General features: G+C 38.8%; 1 protein-coding gene across 1 annotated transcript in view; it reads right to left on the reverse strand.

The window, feature by feature from the left end:
• Positions 1-2,848: 2,848 nt before the first annotated feature.
• The window catches only part of LOC110202527 (uncharacterized), a 28,005-nt gene continuing 13,784 nt past the window's right edge, over positions 2,849-17,069 (reverse strand). Inside the window, exon 2 of the mRNA XM_020978730.2 lies at positions 2,849-9,298. Within this exon, the coding sequence (XP_020834389.1) occupies positions 7,400-9,250 (1,851 nt within the window). The 5' untranslated portion in view covers positions 9,251-9,298 and the 3' untranslated portion in view covers positions 2,849-7,399. The remainder of the gene's footprint in view (positions 9,299-17,069) is intronic.

Consider the following 17,069-nt stretch of genomic DNA (forward strand, 5'->3'; position numbering starts at 1 on the left):
ATGCAGTCTGCTGCCGTGATCAATGCTGGAGTTAAGAACCCCTCTGCGATCACTCCTCCCCTCCCTTGCTGCCCTCTAGTACAGGCACAAAAGGTTGACCTTCTCAAAGTATTTCAGAACCTTGACTACCAAAGCTGTTGCTGGAATGTTTTCTACTGTAATCACCTCTTCATCTTATACAGAGACTCAGAGGTAGAGGTGTTATCTAATTTATTCAACAAATCCCAAGACATTTCACCATCTGATTTCATCCAATGGCCCAAAATACTTCACTCCTTCCCAACTTAACTAGGCTGTTCACACCTGGATGGTTTATGCCTTTGTCAGATTGATTCAACAGGGATATCTAGGAATCCTTCAGCTTGGCTTCTTTAATTCAGATAGTGTAGAACATTTTATAATTTAGAGCGTGAAGTTATGTTAACTGGGGTTGGAGTGTGGGATTCCTTGGTTTTGTTTCTAATGTCCCCGATGCCAAGTTCAGTGCTATAACAGTGAATGCTTAATAAATGTTCTAAATGAATGAATGAATGACAACGCTCTATTCCATCCACAAGGTAGCACACAGTAACATGTCAAGTAACCGTGTTGTCTTAAGATAATGGTAGTAGTTTAGAACTTTGTCATTTCTTCTAAAGTCTTGTGTTATTAACGGGGGTGGGGGGTGGGGGGTGGAGGGTGGAGCTTAAGCACTTCCACTAGGAGTTAGGATCAGATTTAGAACTGGAAGGCACGTAAAAGGCCATGTCGTCCAACTCACTAATTTTTTAAGCTGCGGAAATGGAGAGACAAGCTACACGACATGCTCAGGGTTGGGTATAATAGACAGAAGGCTAGGTTTGGAATCAGGAAGAACTAGGAAGCCTGTCTCCACAATGGGCAAGTCATAACCTCTCTTACCTTTGGTTTCCTCACCCAGAATATGGGGGTCTATGCAAGGCCTACTTTGCAGACTTATGAAGCTCAAATGAGATTAGGTACGTAAAGCATTTTGCCTTAGTTACATTCCAAATGCTACTTTATCAGTGACATACTTGTACAGAGTTTTGTGGGGGGTGGGAAGGAATCTGTGAAGAATGTTGAAATGCTTTCTGGCTTCTTCAGGGAAAATCTTTTTACTATGTAATGTCTTTACTATCAATTAACATTTCTACACCAAAAACATAACCCTAGAAAATGTCAGTAGAATGTAAGCTATTTTCTTGTTTTCCCCCAAGAGAACATTAAGATACAAGGCTCGGTTCATTTTGCTTTTTTTCCCTTTGTACCTCCAATACAATGCAGGCACTTGATGCTTGTTGAATGTTGAATATTTCTTCCCCCAAACTATGCCATATCCACTAGCAGATGGAAACCAGTCAAGCATAAGACATCCTACAGACATTTCTGCCTGATTTGTAAAACGAAGTTCTTGACCAAACAGGGTTATGTTTGTAAATTCACTAAGTCAGCTGCCATTGAGGACTCTGCATAAACTTTCATTATAACTATGTATCCCTTTCTTGCCTTTCATAGTCCAGATCAATAGGTCTAGGAATGCAGTCATATTTTTTTCCTTTTGTTTACAGAAGAAGCTCTGTAAACAAAGACAGGAAACTGAGAAAAAGAAAACCCACCATGAGAAAACAGAGCATTTTGTGGTTGGTATTGCTATACTTGAAAAGATCTTCAAAACTGTGATTAGACAAAACTGATCTTGGATTATTTCTGACATTTTTAGATTTGCAAACATCTCAAGTGATTCCTAGAATATTTTGAAGACTTTTTCCCTCCATTTTATAGATGCTGAAACTAAAATTCGCAGCTAGTGCCTAAGTAAAAATTCAAACACACCTGGATCACCGAGACTCAAACTCAAGAAGGTTGGTCTCTACTCACAACCTATTCAGCCGAGTTCCGTTCCTGCAGGCGAATGTCTTCACGTTTTAAAAGTTCCAAACACAAAGTCTGTGCTTGTTGAGGTAGCGTTAGAGTTCGGGCTTATCAACAGGTGAAGATGGCGAGAAGTTATTCCAGGAAGACAAATCACCATAAACAAAGTCAAAGAAGCAATATAATTACAGCATTAGTTTTGGGGACCATAATTAGGCCAGTTTGTATAGATCACAAAACACAAGCAGACAGAGGAAAACTGTAAAAGATGGTTCGGAGGACCTCCAGTGCCAATCAAGTCATCCATTAGTAGCTAATATCAAAGTGGCAGGGATGGAGAGGATAAACGAGTAAAGGACAATCTTTGAAGTGACTAGGGCAGTTGAGCAGCCAGTCAGGTAAGGGCCTGAGTGGGCAGGCTCATTGTTCTGTCATCTTTCAGTCATGTTCGATTCTTCATGACCCCATTTGGGGTTTTCTTGGTAAAGACATTGGAGTGGTTTGCCGTTTACCTCTCCAGCACATTTTACAGATGATGAAACTGAGGCAAACAGGGTTAAGTGACTTGCCTGGGGTCACATGGCTAGTAGGTATCTGAGGCTGGATTTGAACTCATGAAGATGAGTCTTCCTGATTCCAAGTCCAGTGCTCTGTCCACCGTGCCACCTAGCTGCTCCTGCATCGCCACTACTTGGTGCCACCTACAGAGTATCTTTGGACTGATAAAAGTGCTTTACATACTAACACCACCTAACAACCCTGTGAGGCAGGCATCAGTCATTATGTGTTTCATACATCAGGAAACTGAGATGCGGTGCCAGTCTGAGTATACTCAGCGACTTGCCTCAGCATCCCACATCCAATACATATCAGAAGTGGAAACACGACTCCAGGTTGTGTGAGCCTGATGGGACAAGATGACCAGTGATCTGACTCAAATTAAGAGATACAGGAAGTGATTACACACGAGACACCATCATGGAACCAAGTAAGGTTTATTAAAGGCATAAACAGGAACAGGTTGTCCATCAGCAGTCCCATAAGCAGAGTGCAGGTCACTGCAGGTAGACTCGGACCAACAGTCCAAACAGGTATGCATCACCCCAGACTTCAGATCACTGAGGCACATGAGCCCCAATGATAAAACCAATTAGACGCTAACTACCAAGCAAGGAATGACTCAGAGCCCCTCCAATCAAGCCCACACCCCAGAAGTTAAGGGGTTAGCTAAGTATTGAGACAAATATTTCCCACAGGGTGAAGGAATACAACTGAACCTCTGACCCTGAGTTTAATCGGTTCAAGTTCATATTCTCGGTAGCCTTGCACTGAGCACTTGCAAAAAAAGGAGTTCAAGATAAGTAGTCCATACCTTCCCAATCCGGTGGGAAAGCCAGGAGCTAATAAGCAGATTACTGGGAAACAAATTTAAGCAGAAGAACAGAATTCTGAATAGAATGTCTACAATATAGAAGGTAATTACAACAGCATCTTGCCTTTCTGCTGTTAGTCTACTCCTTGATAACACACATTTGTCCCTCACGTATAACATAATACGTCATTGAGGAGGCACGAATAGGTGAGCTCGTGGTACCAAAGCCACAAGCAACAAAAAATAAAAAGGCAGGGGACTATCCCAAATAAACCTGATCAGGACCGCAAATTACAGCTCAGGTTATCTGAGGCAGTGCCTCTGTTACAACTATGCCTTTACCAGCTAATCCTGGCATTGAGAGATTGGGCTTCATTGGCACGCTAAAAACAGAAGGTCTACAAATGGCATACATGAGGGCAGGAAAAAAAAGGAAAAATTATGGGAATTTTGAAGTTGTTACTGGTACACTTCTCCCATTTTCCACTCCCTGCCTCATCTCTCCCCACTGCTGCCCCTGTGGATTCCCAAGGTTGGACCACCTTCCAAGTGTTCTTGTTTTAGCAGGTTTCTTCAAACATCAGTCTGGCTTTGCAAACTTTTTATTTTTTCACCTCTATGTAAGACCTTATCACAAAAGTTCATTAGAGAGCAGCTACATAGCTTTCTAAGAATCAGAATGTCCCATGGAGGGGAAAGGGCATTCTTAGATTGACAATGGGTTGTATTCTGCTAAATTTTGGTCTGGGAATTAGACTGGACTTGCTTTTTATGGGCTTAATTTCTTTTAATTTTGTTTTGATCCATGCAATTCATGTGAGAGATCTGCATAGTGTTCAAGGAATACAATAGTAAAGTTCGTGATTAACCATGTTGGGAGTAAGAACAATAGAATCTTCAGAAAAATATAGCTGCAGGCTAATTTCTCCAACCTTTCCTTCTGCTCATATCCACCTACCAGGGACAGAGTCAATACTTAGACACAGTGCTCAGAACTATTAGCAATGACTTCCAAATGTCTCTTAGAAGCCCTTTAGTAAAGCAATCCACCAATATCTTTCAATTTGTTGGTGAGTTGCTGATTCACAATACCAATAATATTTTCTAGCACCAATGTGTAATCCCAATGACCAAACTACCATAGGGAAAAAGAAGCAATTCTCCCAACTGAGTTAAGAGGTAGCTCCACGTAGTGGACAGTGCTGTACTTGCAGTTAAGAAGACCTAGGTTCAAATTCTGCCTCAGACACTACTAGCATTCGATCCTAGATGAGTCACTTATTTGAGCCTTGGTTGTCACATCTATAAAATGGAGGTAATAGCATCAATCAGGGTTGTGAGGATCAAATGGGACAACATACACAGCGCATTTTCCAAAGTGCTATAAATGTCAGCTATGCCACAATCTACATGCATTGAAGATGCACTGAACTACCTATAGTCATGCAGACGAACTACTCTATCTTTACATCCAATTCAGCTAGCTGCCTAATCGGTTTATAGCCACAGCAGAGCATCCAGCACTTGGTGGATGATGCATTCTTTCAATCTATTGAACTTTTATGAAATCTCCAAAGCTCCTAACTCTTCTCTGCTCTCCCTAAACTTCCAGTCCCACTTCTCCTTCATTGGATCACAGACTTAGCACTGGAAGGGACCTTGGAGGACATCTTAGTAAAGTGCCCTCATTTTACAGAGGAACCTGAGGCCTGAAGAAATACTGACTTGTCCAAGGTAAGAGGCTGTCAGTGGCCAGAACTGGAATTAAACTCAGGTCCTCTGTCACCAAATCAAGAACTCTTCCCATCATATTACTATAATATGCCACACAATGATGACATATTCCGAATCAAATATTAGCGGTAAAAATTACAAGAGTAAAACAATGTACGCAACAATATAGAAGAGGTAGCTATTGGGTCAAAACAAATCAAAACTATTAAATGAAAAGGGATCCTCTAACTGTTCAATGACCATTAATACAGGTTCCAAAAAGATCCATGCATAATTCAATGTGCATCCAGACTTTAGAAAATAGATCACAAAACTCAGAATAATTCACACTTCAGTCCACCATGCAGTCAGTTTCTTATGGATAATATGAAAAATCAATGGCCACAGTTCAATTTTAGTGCTACTGTCATTAAATTTTACTAAACATTATGTAACCTCACAAATTTAAAGATCTTGTTAAAATTTCTCTAGACGTTCTTGATGTTTTATGCCTTGAAATTAATTTTATATTGTCTAAATCTATAAAATATCCCTTTGGTATGTATATTGATATACAACTAAATATAATTTATCCACAGGCACAGCCTAGTAATCAACATTGAATTTTTTTCCAATTATTTAGGACTTATTTCTGTAAAATTTTCATTTATGCAAGTCCTATATGTATATTGGTAGGTTAATTTCCATATATTTACTGCATTCTGTTACTTTAAATGGATTTTTTCTCCTGATTTTTTTTTATTATACAGAAAAGTACTATTTTTGTGCATTTGTTTTATATCCTGCTACTTTACTGAAGCTGTTTCAACTTTTTTATTGCTTCTTTAGAGTTGTCTAAGTAAACCCTCATATCAATATCAGTTCATACTGGGGAGAAAAACTTTTTAAAAACAATTTCTGTAAAGCTCATATATTAAAGGAAATAATGGGGAAAAAAATGGTAGTTAGAAGGTTCCTCGGTGATATCAGATCTCAAACTCGATGAACAACAACTATTATCAGCAACAAAATTACCTGGCGCTCGGTAAACAATTTAAAAGCCTATCAATAGAACAGAACAGGTAAGCAAAGCCTAGAAAAGAAGTCACGCAGGAGCAGTCTAGTACCTGATAAACTCAAGAACACCAACTACAGCAGTAGGGACTCTTTATTTAATAAGAGCTGCTGGAAGAACTGTAACATCTAGCAAAAAGTAGGGTGAGATAACCATCTTACAGCATGTACCACACTCTATTCCAAATGGCTCAACTAACAATATAAAAAGTCATACCATTAAAAGAAAAAATAACAAAACAAAAAGCAAAACAAAATCAAAAAGAGAACAGTAGAGTCTCTTTCATAACTAAGGATAATGAGAAACATTTGTAACCAGTTATGGGATAGATCACAAAACAGAAAATAGACATTTTCAATCAAATAAAATGACAAAATAAAAACACAAACACCTTTGCACAAATAAACTCACTGCATCTAGAACCAGAAGATACATGTTGAGAGAAATAATATTCCCTTTAAACGTCTCTGTATAAAAGCACTGCATCCAAAACCTTAAAGGAATACAAATCTGAGATCAACAGTTACTCTGAAATAGATGAATGATCAAAGGATTGGAACAGTTTTCAAAAGAAGATATAATTTAACAAAATTCACCTGAAAAATGTTCAACATCATTAATCATCAGAAAAATTCAAATTGAAATAACTCTGATGAATCACCTCAATCCCAAAAGACGGGAAACATATAGTTGGAAAGGATTTGGGAAGGCAGACAGATTACTTCACTTCTAATCAAGCTATAAAATGGTTCAATCAAACAAGAAGAGAAAATTGAAAATTGAAAAAAGAAAAGTTACTAAACTGCTCGTACCCTCTGACGCTGAGATTCTACTCCTGGTAACCATACCCCAAACAGGGCATTAACAACAAAAAGACCCAGAGGCTCAAAAATATTCGTAACATCATGATGTACAACAAAAATCTGGAAACAAAGTACGCGGTCAACAATCAAAGAAATAACTGAACATGTCGTGGTATATGAATGTAATTACGTATTACTGTGCTGTAAGGAAGAATAAAAAATTCAGAAAACCATGGAGAAAAGCTTACATGAAGCATTGCAAAGTAATGAAAGCAGAGCCAAAACACAAAACACACAATGACTACAACAACGTTAATAAAAGTCAGAATTATGAAGCAAAAAAACACTCGTCAAATACAATGGCCAATGTTACTACCATACTATCCAAAGTAAATAGAACATCCAATCTTCCTGTTAACAAAAGCAAAAAACTTTCTGGAGGATGTTTGTTGGAAGGTGTCTCGCATTAAAATGTAATACTACATATTTTTTTTAAAAGGGATCAAAACATAAGACTTCACTAATGAACTGATGTTAAGATATGTTTTGGAGGAAAACTTTCCCTTAATCATTACATTCATAAGATTTATCTGCAATATGAAGTCTCTGATGTCGAGTAAGTCCTGTACTCCGGCGGAAGGCCTTTCCACATTTATTACATTCATAAGGTTTCTCTCCAGTGTGAATTCTGTGATGGGAAACAAGGGATGAATTGCGATTGAAGGCCTTTCCGCATTCATTACATTTATAAGGTTTCTCTCCGGTATGAATTCTGAGGTGTGGAGTCAGTTGTGAGCTCTGTCGAAAGGCCATCCCACATTCATTACACACATAGGGTTTCTCTCCTGTATGAATTCTATGATGTACAGTAAGTTCTGCTCTCTGACAGAAGGCCTTCCCACATTCACTGCATTCATAAGGTTTCTCTCCTGTATGGATTTTCTGATGGCGAGTAAGTCCAGTACTCAGGCGAAAGGCCATACCACATTCATGACATTCAAAAGGTTTCTCACTAGTATGAATTCTGTGATGTTGGGTAAGTTCAGTGCTTTGACAGAAGGCCTTACCACATTCATTACATTCATAAGGTTTTTCTCCAGTATGAATTCTCTGATGGTAAGTAAGCTGTGATCTCTGGCGGAAGGCTCTCCCACATTCATCACATTCAAAAGGTTTTTCTCCTGTATGAATTTTCTGATGTCGAGTAAGCTGTGAGCTCTGACGGAATGCCTTTCCACATTCATTACAGTCATAAGGTTTCTCTCCAGTATGAATTCTCCAATGTTGAATAAGCTGTGTCCTTTTACCAAAGGCTTTGCCACATTCAATACACCCATAAGGTTTTTCTCCAGTATGAGTTCTATGATGAGAAGCAAGGGATGAACTATAATTGAAGGTCTTCCCACATTCATTACATTTATAAGGTTTCTCTCCAGTATGAATTCTTAGATGTCGAGTAAGGTGTGAACTCTGATGGAAAGCCTTTCCACATTCAGTGCATTCATGTTTTTCTCCAGTATGAATTTTTTGATGTCTAGTAAGTTCCGTGCTCTGGCGGAAGGCTTTTCCACATTCATTACACTCGTAAGGTTTCTCCCCTGTATGAATTCTCTGATGAGAAGCAAGAGAAGAGCTGTGGTTGAAAGCTTTTCCACATCGATCACATCCATAAGGTTTCTCTCCAGTATGAATTCTCTGATGGGAAGCAAGGGAAGAGCTGTGGTTGAAGGCTTTCCCACACAGATTACATGCATAGGGTTTCTCTCCAGTATGAATTCTCTGATGGCGAGTTAGGTGTGCACTCTGTCGGAATGTCTTCCCACATTCAGTACATTCATAAGGTTTTTCTCCAGTATGTATTCTGAAATGTTGAGTAAGTTGTGTCCTCTTGCAGAAGGCTTTCCCGCATTCAATACATGCATAAGGTTTTTCTACAGTATGAATTCTCTGTTGTTGAATAAGCTGTGCTCTCCACAATGTGGCTTTCCCACATTCATAAGGTTTTTTTCCAGTATGTAGCCTATGGTATTCAATTAGGTCTGAATGATAACTGAAGGATTTTCCACTTTCATTATACTTAGAAAATATCTTCTTTGAGGAAATTTTATTGTATTTTCTTAGGTCTGAATACAGTCTGAAGCTCTTTCTGTGTGTGTCATATTTGGGAAGATTCTTTCCTATGGGTACTCTCTGTTGTGGAAAGAGAATTGGTCCTACACCAAAGAGTCGACCATATTTATTATATTCATGGCTTCTCAATTTACTAGGTGCCTTCCTTTGGATGATTTTTACATGCTGGGTTTTCTCCTCATCACTCTGCTCCTCCTCTAACTTGACTTCATATTCCCAGGCTTCACTCAATTTAGAGTCACAAGGACCATCGCTTGTGAGTTTTTCCTGGGATGATTCTTCCATAGGTGCCCAGCTTTGGAGTAGCTTTCTTTACAGGTCAAATCTGCCAATCTGAAAGACAGAAGAAATGTCAATATTCCATAGTAACTTTGGTTTCTAGCCTAGTCTCCTAATCTGAAAGAAAAACAAAAATCTAAGTATCTCTAATGCCCTGTACTATACACTGATTTCCCTTTTTATTATATTCATTAAAAAAAACCCAAACCAGTAACAACTCTCTAATTTCAAAGGATAGTATTAAGACAAAAAAGTCTTACATTTGCAGGGTTGTGTAAGGAAAGTGCTTTACAAACCTTAAAATGAGACATAAACATAAATTATTAGTCATTACATCTTATAAATACCTTACACTGAAACTCACAACTGTATGAAGCCGGTAGTTCAGTTACTTTGCTAATGAGGGTGGTTCAGAGTGGGCAACCTGCCTAAAGTTACACTGTTAATAAACAATGTCCAATTTGAGACCCAAAACAGTTTCTACTGACTCCAAAATCCAAAGCTCTTTCTAGTACACAACATTACTTAATCTTTTAACCCAATAGTCTTTTCACCACACTGTTACCTACACACAAAAGAATAAATCCATTCTCAGCCAGAAATATTTATGCTACAGCTGGAAAACCAACATTGAAGAATGATACAGATAAGGGCAGGGCCAAGACTGCAGAGTAGCAAGAAGTACAGTTAGCTTCCCTCCCATCTCACTGAACTCATCCAAACATACCTAAAAAATGCACCAGACAAAATCCCGATGGCAACATCCAAGAAAAAGTCAAGTGAGTTATTTTTCCAACACAGGTCAGCTTAGGGAGAGAGAGAGATCTGTGAACAGTAAGGACAAGGTCTGGGCAAGAGCATGGCTGCTGAGAACACTCCAAGCTCAAAACCAGGGCAAAAGGTTCCAGACCCATATTGGGGCCCTATGGGATATGGGAACAGGTATCACCTCCCACTACTCAGCTTTGGGTTACAGATTCAGGGTGGATGAAGGGATCTGCACACGGGTATAAGACTGTTTGGTAAGGAACAATCTTGAGTCCTATTTACGTACTGAGCAAGGAGCAAGTTCACATGCAAGAAGGAGCAATGTGGCTTAGACCTTGCCCCTGCCCTCCCCACTTTCCAGCAGAGCAGTTTCAGTGCGAGCTTCCAGCCCAGTCTAAAACCTGGAGGATAACTTGGGCAGGAATCTCAGGCAAAAGAGAAGAGCTGAATAGGTTGTGGTCATTTGGATATGATGGAATATTACTGTGCTATGAAAACAGAAGGAGGTGGTTTCAGAGAAACCTGGGTCAACCTCTATGAACTGATGCAAAGCGAACAAAACCACAACAGTTCGCACAGTGACAAGAACGCAGAAACCAGCAGCTCTGAGAGATTTGCGAACTCTGATCAGCACATGGAATACGCTGCCTGTCTCCTGATGTAGAGAAGGGTTCTGAGTGTCGAATGACACACGGATATGTGTGTGTGTGTATACATATGGTTAGCCATATTTTTCTTTCAGATATGGCCAATGGGGAAATTTGCTTTACTTAACTACGTCTGTAATAAGAGATTTGTTTTTCTTTCATTCTCAATTGAGGGGGAAAGGGGACAAAAGAAAGGGAGAGTGGAATTCTAGTGGTTGAAAAGAAAATTATTTAAAAAGAATGATCCAGAGAAGTCTGAAAGGTTGAGCTGAATTGGCATTCACTTTTCTGACATGACTAAGACTCCAGGTTTCCAAATTTCCCTTATTTGTCATGGACACATCCCTAAGGGTTGAGAAAACAAAGAAAGAAGAACAATAGGGCTAACTAATTCTGCATCTCCTTCACATTCAAGGGGTTTTCTTGAACATCAGGTTTCTGAAATGCTCTCTCCACCTGTCTGGAATGAACCACTGTTCATTAGGCATATGGCAGGTGAAGGCAAAATGTCTGAAACAATTAAAAGTGATACAAGTTGAATAATAATTTATTTCTAAAGCCTACCATGCAAACCTATACCCTGGAATGACGAAAAGAGCTTTCCAGTATGTAGCATGAACTGCTGTCATTTGAATGGAATAAGGAAATGAAAGCTAATGCCTATGAAGAGCCTGTGGCTTTGACTCTGCAATCTGGGAAGAAGATGGGAAAAAAGGCTGAACACAAGTCAATCCATTAGTGAGGAAGAGTGGCAAATGTTACTGGGAAATCAGCTAATGAAAAAGAATGAGAATAAGGGGAAATACCAATGAAAAGAGATTGCTATAAATAGTCTGGGATCAGATCCTCCACATCTCACACAGAACATTCTAGCAATGTGCTAATGAGAAATTTGCCTGCCCTCTTCCCATTTCTTGACCTTCTAATTCATCAATTCATCCAGTAAACAGCTTCTAGATAACCTATAAAATCAACAATATCAATAATAAAATCAATAATGTACCTATGCACACTTAAAGGGCTATAAAGCCCTTTATTAATACTGCCTTAAATGATCTTCACAACAACTCTGATAGATATGCATTATTAATATTCCCATTTTACAGATGGGGAAATCGAGGTAGTTAGGTGACTTGTCTAGGGTTAAACAGCTAGTTAGCTTTTGAGCAGGATTTGAACTCAAGTCTTCACGACCCTAGGTCTAATGTTCTATCCACTGTGCAACCCCACTGCCTCTAGTTTCCTTTTTATTAAATTCAGCTCAACAATCCTTCTGGATACTGACTGTAATACTTTATTGGGTTAGCTATCCCCATCAGTTTTGCATCATCTGCAATTTTGATCAGCTTGTCAACTATGCCGTTAATCAAGTCAATGAAAAAAAAAAGTGAAAGAGAACAGACCAAACACTGATCACCAGGCACTCTCTACTGGAGACCACCTGCTCAGCTTACACTGAACCACTAACAACTGTTTTAAGTGCAACCGTCCAAAGGTCCAAACACTTCAATCACTTAGTTCATATCTCGCCATCTTTCCTCAAGAACATTATGAGATATTTATCAAACAATTACCCCAAATCAAGGGAAATTATACCTACTGGGCATATATATATACAGGGCTATCAGTATACCCCTGGATCTGCCCATTTAGGTCTTGGGACTTCTTTTTTTGGGGGGCTGGGGTACAGCACGAGGAGGACAAGGTTTGGAGGCATTCAGACAGACCAGTGTTTAAGAGAATAAGGGACTCCAGAGTGAGAAAACTCTCTCTCCCAATAAAGACTGGAAATGGGCTTGCAACTTATATTAGTTATAGAGGTCACACAGCCAGTATTTATCAGAGCAGGAGAAAGAACCCAAGATGTTTTGGACACAAGCTCTGTCACCCACTGTCTTGGCCATGCCTCCTGGGTTACTGCCTGGATGAACAAGGGGATGTCACTTCCATTCTGCACTTCCATTTTCTCACTATACAACAAGAAGGCTAGAGGCTCTGGAGGATCCTCTAAGGCGGTTTGCAACTCTCAATCTCTTATCCTAGCAGGGAGAGATCAAGGATTTTGTTGCCAGGAAGAATTAAAGAATTCATAACAGGAACTGAGTTGTAGGAGAAAAGTAACCGTCAAGTCCTCCCTACCCAGCTCCTAAGATTAGCATAGACTTGGATCAGTGGCATTACCAAGGCAGAAAGAATCTTCTCTCTTTCTCTAGCTCCCTGGCAATTTTGCTAAACAAGAATGCCCAAGGATGATCTGAAACTGATCTAGTGGCTGAAAGGAAGAAAAAGCATTATAAATAATTTTGGATCTGAGTATTGAGAGAACCCTGTGCAGGGCATCACCCATGACTGCAACCTTGGGCTCATTTCTGATACTTCCCTGTCCCTTACCCACCATATTTAATGAGTTGCCAAGTCCTGTTGATCCTACCTGCGCAATATCTTTTAAAAGCATCCAACTCACTATTGCAATAACTTAATTATCTTCCTGAATGCTCTACTATGCCACTGAGTAAATCAAAATTTTATGAATACTGCTATTACAATGATCAGACCACAAGTATTTGGCCATTTTTCATATGTGTGCATATAACAGCTTAGTTGCTTGAATATCTAAAAGCCTATGCAGATATGTTACTCCTTTAATTTTATCTCTTTATCATGAACTTAACATAAAAAATGGACATTTCATCACACAAAAAAGAGAAAAAGAAGACTGCACATTAAATTGTGAACTCTCATGATACTTTTTTGTTATGTCACATTGAACAGCACTTAGCGGCTGTGTAATAAACACTAGCTGACTAACACTGAATGACAGTCCCAAAACTACTGTTTCCCTTTGTTCTCTTCTGAATGTCCTGCTCTTTATTGTTTCAATATTTCATGGACACTTTACTTTTTTGTTTTGCAAAACTATCATTATCCTACAAGTCATTCCCAATTGATAAATGGTCAAAGGATACGAACAGGTAGTTCTCAGATGAAGAAATTAAAGCTATCTATAGTCATATGAAAAAATGCTCTAAATCACTACTGATTAGAGAAATGCAAATCAAAACAACTCTGAGGTACCACATCACACCTATCAGATTGGATAACATGACAAAACAGGAAAATAATAAATGCTGGAGAAGATGTGGGAAAACTGGAACACTAATGCATTGCTGGTGGAGTTGTCAACCATTTTGGAGAGCAATGTGGAACTACGACCAAAGGGCTATAAAAATGGGCATACCCTTTGACCCAGCAATAGCACTTGTAAGGATATATCCCAGAGAGATCATAGAAATGGGAAAAGGACCCACATGTACAAAAATATTTATAGCAGCTCTTTTTGTGGTGGCAAAGAATTGAAAACTGAGAGGACACCCATCAATTGGGGAATGGCTGAACAAGTTGTGGTATATGAAAGTAATGGAATACTACTGTGCTATAAGAATGATGAGCAGGCAGATTTCAGAAAAACCTGGAAAGACTTGTATGGTCTGATGCTGAGTGAAGTGAACAGAACCAGGAGAACATTGTGCACAGTGACAGCCATGTTGTGTGATGAATAATATCGACAGACTTAACCCTTCTCAGCAATACAAGGATGTAAGACATCTCCAAAGGCCTCTTGATGGAAAATGCTATTCACATCCAAAGAAAGAACTATGGAGTTTGAATGCAGATCGAAGCATACTATTTGCTATTTTTTTTTCTTCTGTTGTGTTTTGTTTCCTCTTCCTGGTGGTTCCTCCTTTTGGTTCTAATTCTTACTTACAACATCACTAGTGTGAAAATATGTTTAATAGGAATGTATATGTATAGCCTATATCAGATTGAGTGCCGTCTTGGGGAAGGAAGTGGGGAGGGATGGGGAGAAAAATTTTAAACTCAAAAGCTTATGGAAGTGATTGTTGATAAATCAAAATAAATTTTAAAAAAAACCTATCATTATCCACTCCTTCTCCTGCTTCTTTTTTAACATCAGTTATAGCTATTAGATATATTTCTTTCTTTTTTAAAATAGTATCTTAATTTTTCCAACTACATGTAAAGACAAATTTTAACATTCATTTAAAAAAATTCTGGGTTCCGAATTTTCTGCTTCCCTCCCTCACCTCCCCGCTACCTAAGCCAGTAGGCAATGTGATGCTGTATATGTTCAATCATGTAAGATATATTTCTATATTACTCATGTTGTAAAAGAAGAAACAGACCAAAAGAAAAAAAAACACATAAAGGAAGTGAAAATAGTCTGCTTCTATCTGCATTCAGACTCCATCAGTACTTTCTTTGGATGTGGATAGCATTTTTTTATCATGAGTTATGGGGGATATGTCATGAATAACTACATAAGAGCTGAGACAAATTATTAGGGGACATAATCATTCATTCATCTGTACTATTTAGTAACAATGGAAATGTTTACTCCTCCAAAGACCATAAGCTTTGAGGTGATGTCTGCCTTTATGTCTGCAGCAAATGACTTCCTTAGATTTGGTAATTTTCACAATTCAAAGGTAAAAGTCATACCTTCAAGCTCAAGAATATCTGAAATTGTTATATTCACTGACCGATGCTTCAACTCAGCAGTTCCATTTTTCACATTTATCCTTCTATTCCAAAATTCAAGTTCAATGCAATTCAATTCAAAATATATTAAGTGCTTTCTAGGGGGCAGGCCCCAGGCTAGGTACTGGAGACAAAAAGACAAAACCAAAATAGTCCCTTCCCTCAAGAAGCTTACATTCTTTAGGTCTAAATGAGACCAAATTTCATATATTACTAGAGTATTATAATGAATCTTTAATTTGCGGTTCAGCTCACCAATGTCCAAGTATTCAAATCTGTATATCATCAGTGATTTTACAACTGAAGAAATTAAGCAAGTAAACAAAATTCTGAACTGCAGGCTCACACAGCAATACAGTTCTCTTGTACTGACTCAAATAAGAAAATATCTGCTCAACTCATTACCACTTATTTGTTATATCAGATGGCAACTAGTGAGAATCTCTAACCAAGGGGCAAGAGTTAGTAATCCTTTGACAAACAAATCTTTACTACTTACAAGGTGGATAACCTCAAGTTAAAAGTGATCATTTATTAGGAAACTCAATATTTATGGTCATAATTCTCACATCCACAAACTGAACGGAATCGTGAGAACTCTATTATTTCCATCCACCAACCCAAGCCCAGAGGAAACAGTGGTAACTGGTTACACAATCTCTTCATCTGATGCTTTTTGTCCTTTGTTCTCGAAAAGGGCCATGACATTGGGAAGGTGAGGGAGGGCTGTGCAAAGTCACCAACCTTTCACCTTTGGAGCCATCTGGGTCCAGTGGCCAGAATCGGCTTAGGACAACTGGAAATGGCCCAGGATGCAGTGGGGAACCTTAGTCTTTTCAAGCTAAAGTCTTTAACAGGTCTCAGTTTGACTGAGGCTCTTGATTTGATAAAGTTAGTCAGAAAGCCAAAACATAACCTCTACACTACCAGCAATAGAACCATGACTAAATGAAGTCACAAAAGTCAGTGAGAAAGAGAGTGGAGTCTTTAAACTAGAGGCCAGACTGGACTTCTTGGGGAAAATTCTACAATGTATCATCAATGGGATGGTCAGTGATATATGCTCTATCCTTTTTTTTTTAAATTGGAGATATTTATAATTCTAAAGTATAGCCTTATTGGTTTTAACATGTTTTCAAAACGTTATAGCAGACAGGGGCAGCAAGGTGGTGCAGTGGATAGAACACTGGCTCTGGAATCAGGAGGACCTGACTTCAAATCTGGCCTCAGACACTTCACAGTTACTAGCTGTGTGACCCTGGGCAAGTCACTTCACTCCATTTGCCTCACCAAAAAAAAAAATTAAATAAATACATAAGACTTTTCTAGGGGCAGCTAGGTGGTACAGTGGACAGAGCACCGGCCCTGGATTCAGGAGGACCTGAGTTCAAATCCGGCCTCAGACACAACATTTACTAGCTGTGTGACCCTGGGCAAGTCACTTAACCCACTGCCTAGCCAAAAACAAACAAACAAAAAACCCCTTTATAGCAGCACTTTAATAAATACAATGATCCTAATAATTCCAAAGGACTGAGGATGAAAGAAGTTATCCACCTCCAGAGAAAGAACTGATGGACCCTGAGTACCCATTGGAGCACTCATTTTTCTTTTCCATTTTATTAGTTTTTCTTTTTCTTTTTTTGGCAACATGCTAATGTAGAAATGTTCTGCATGACTTCAGATGTATAATGGGTATCACACTGCTTGCCTTCTCAATGGGTGGAGAGTGTGACTAAGGGAGGGAGAAAATTTGGAACTCAAAATGTTAAAGAAATTAAGTACAATATTTATAAAAGTTTTCTCTTCAATATCACGTAGGACTGGATTTTCCACACATCTGGCACACC

The sequence above is a fragment of the Phascolarctos cinereus genome, unplaced genomic scaffold (genome assembly GCF_003287225.1).
Source record: "Phascolarctos cinereus isolate Bilbo 61053 unplaced genomic scaffold, phaCin_HiC Scaffold_4;HRSCAF=312, whole genome shotgun sequence".
In the NCBI taxonomy this organism is placed as follows: Eukaryota; Metazoa; Chordata; class Mammalia; order Diprotodontia; family Phascolarctidae; genus Phascolarctos; species Phascolarctos cinereus.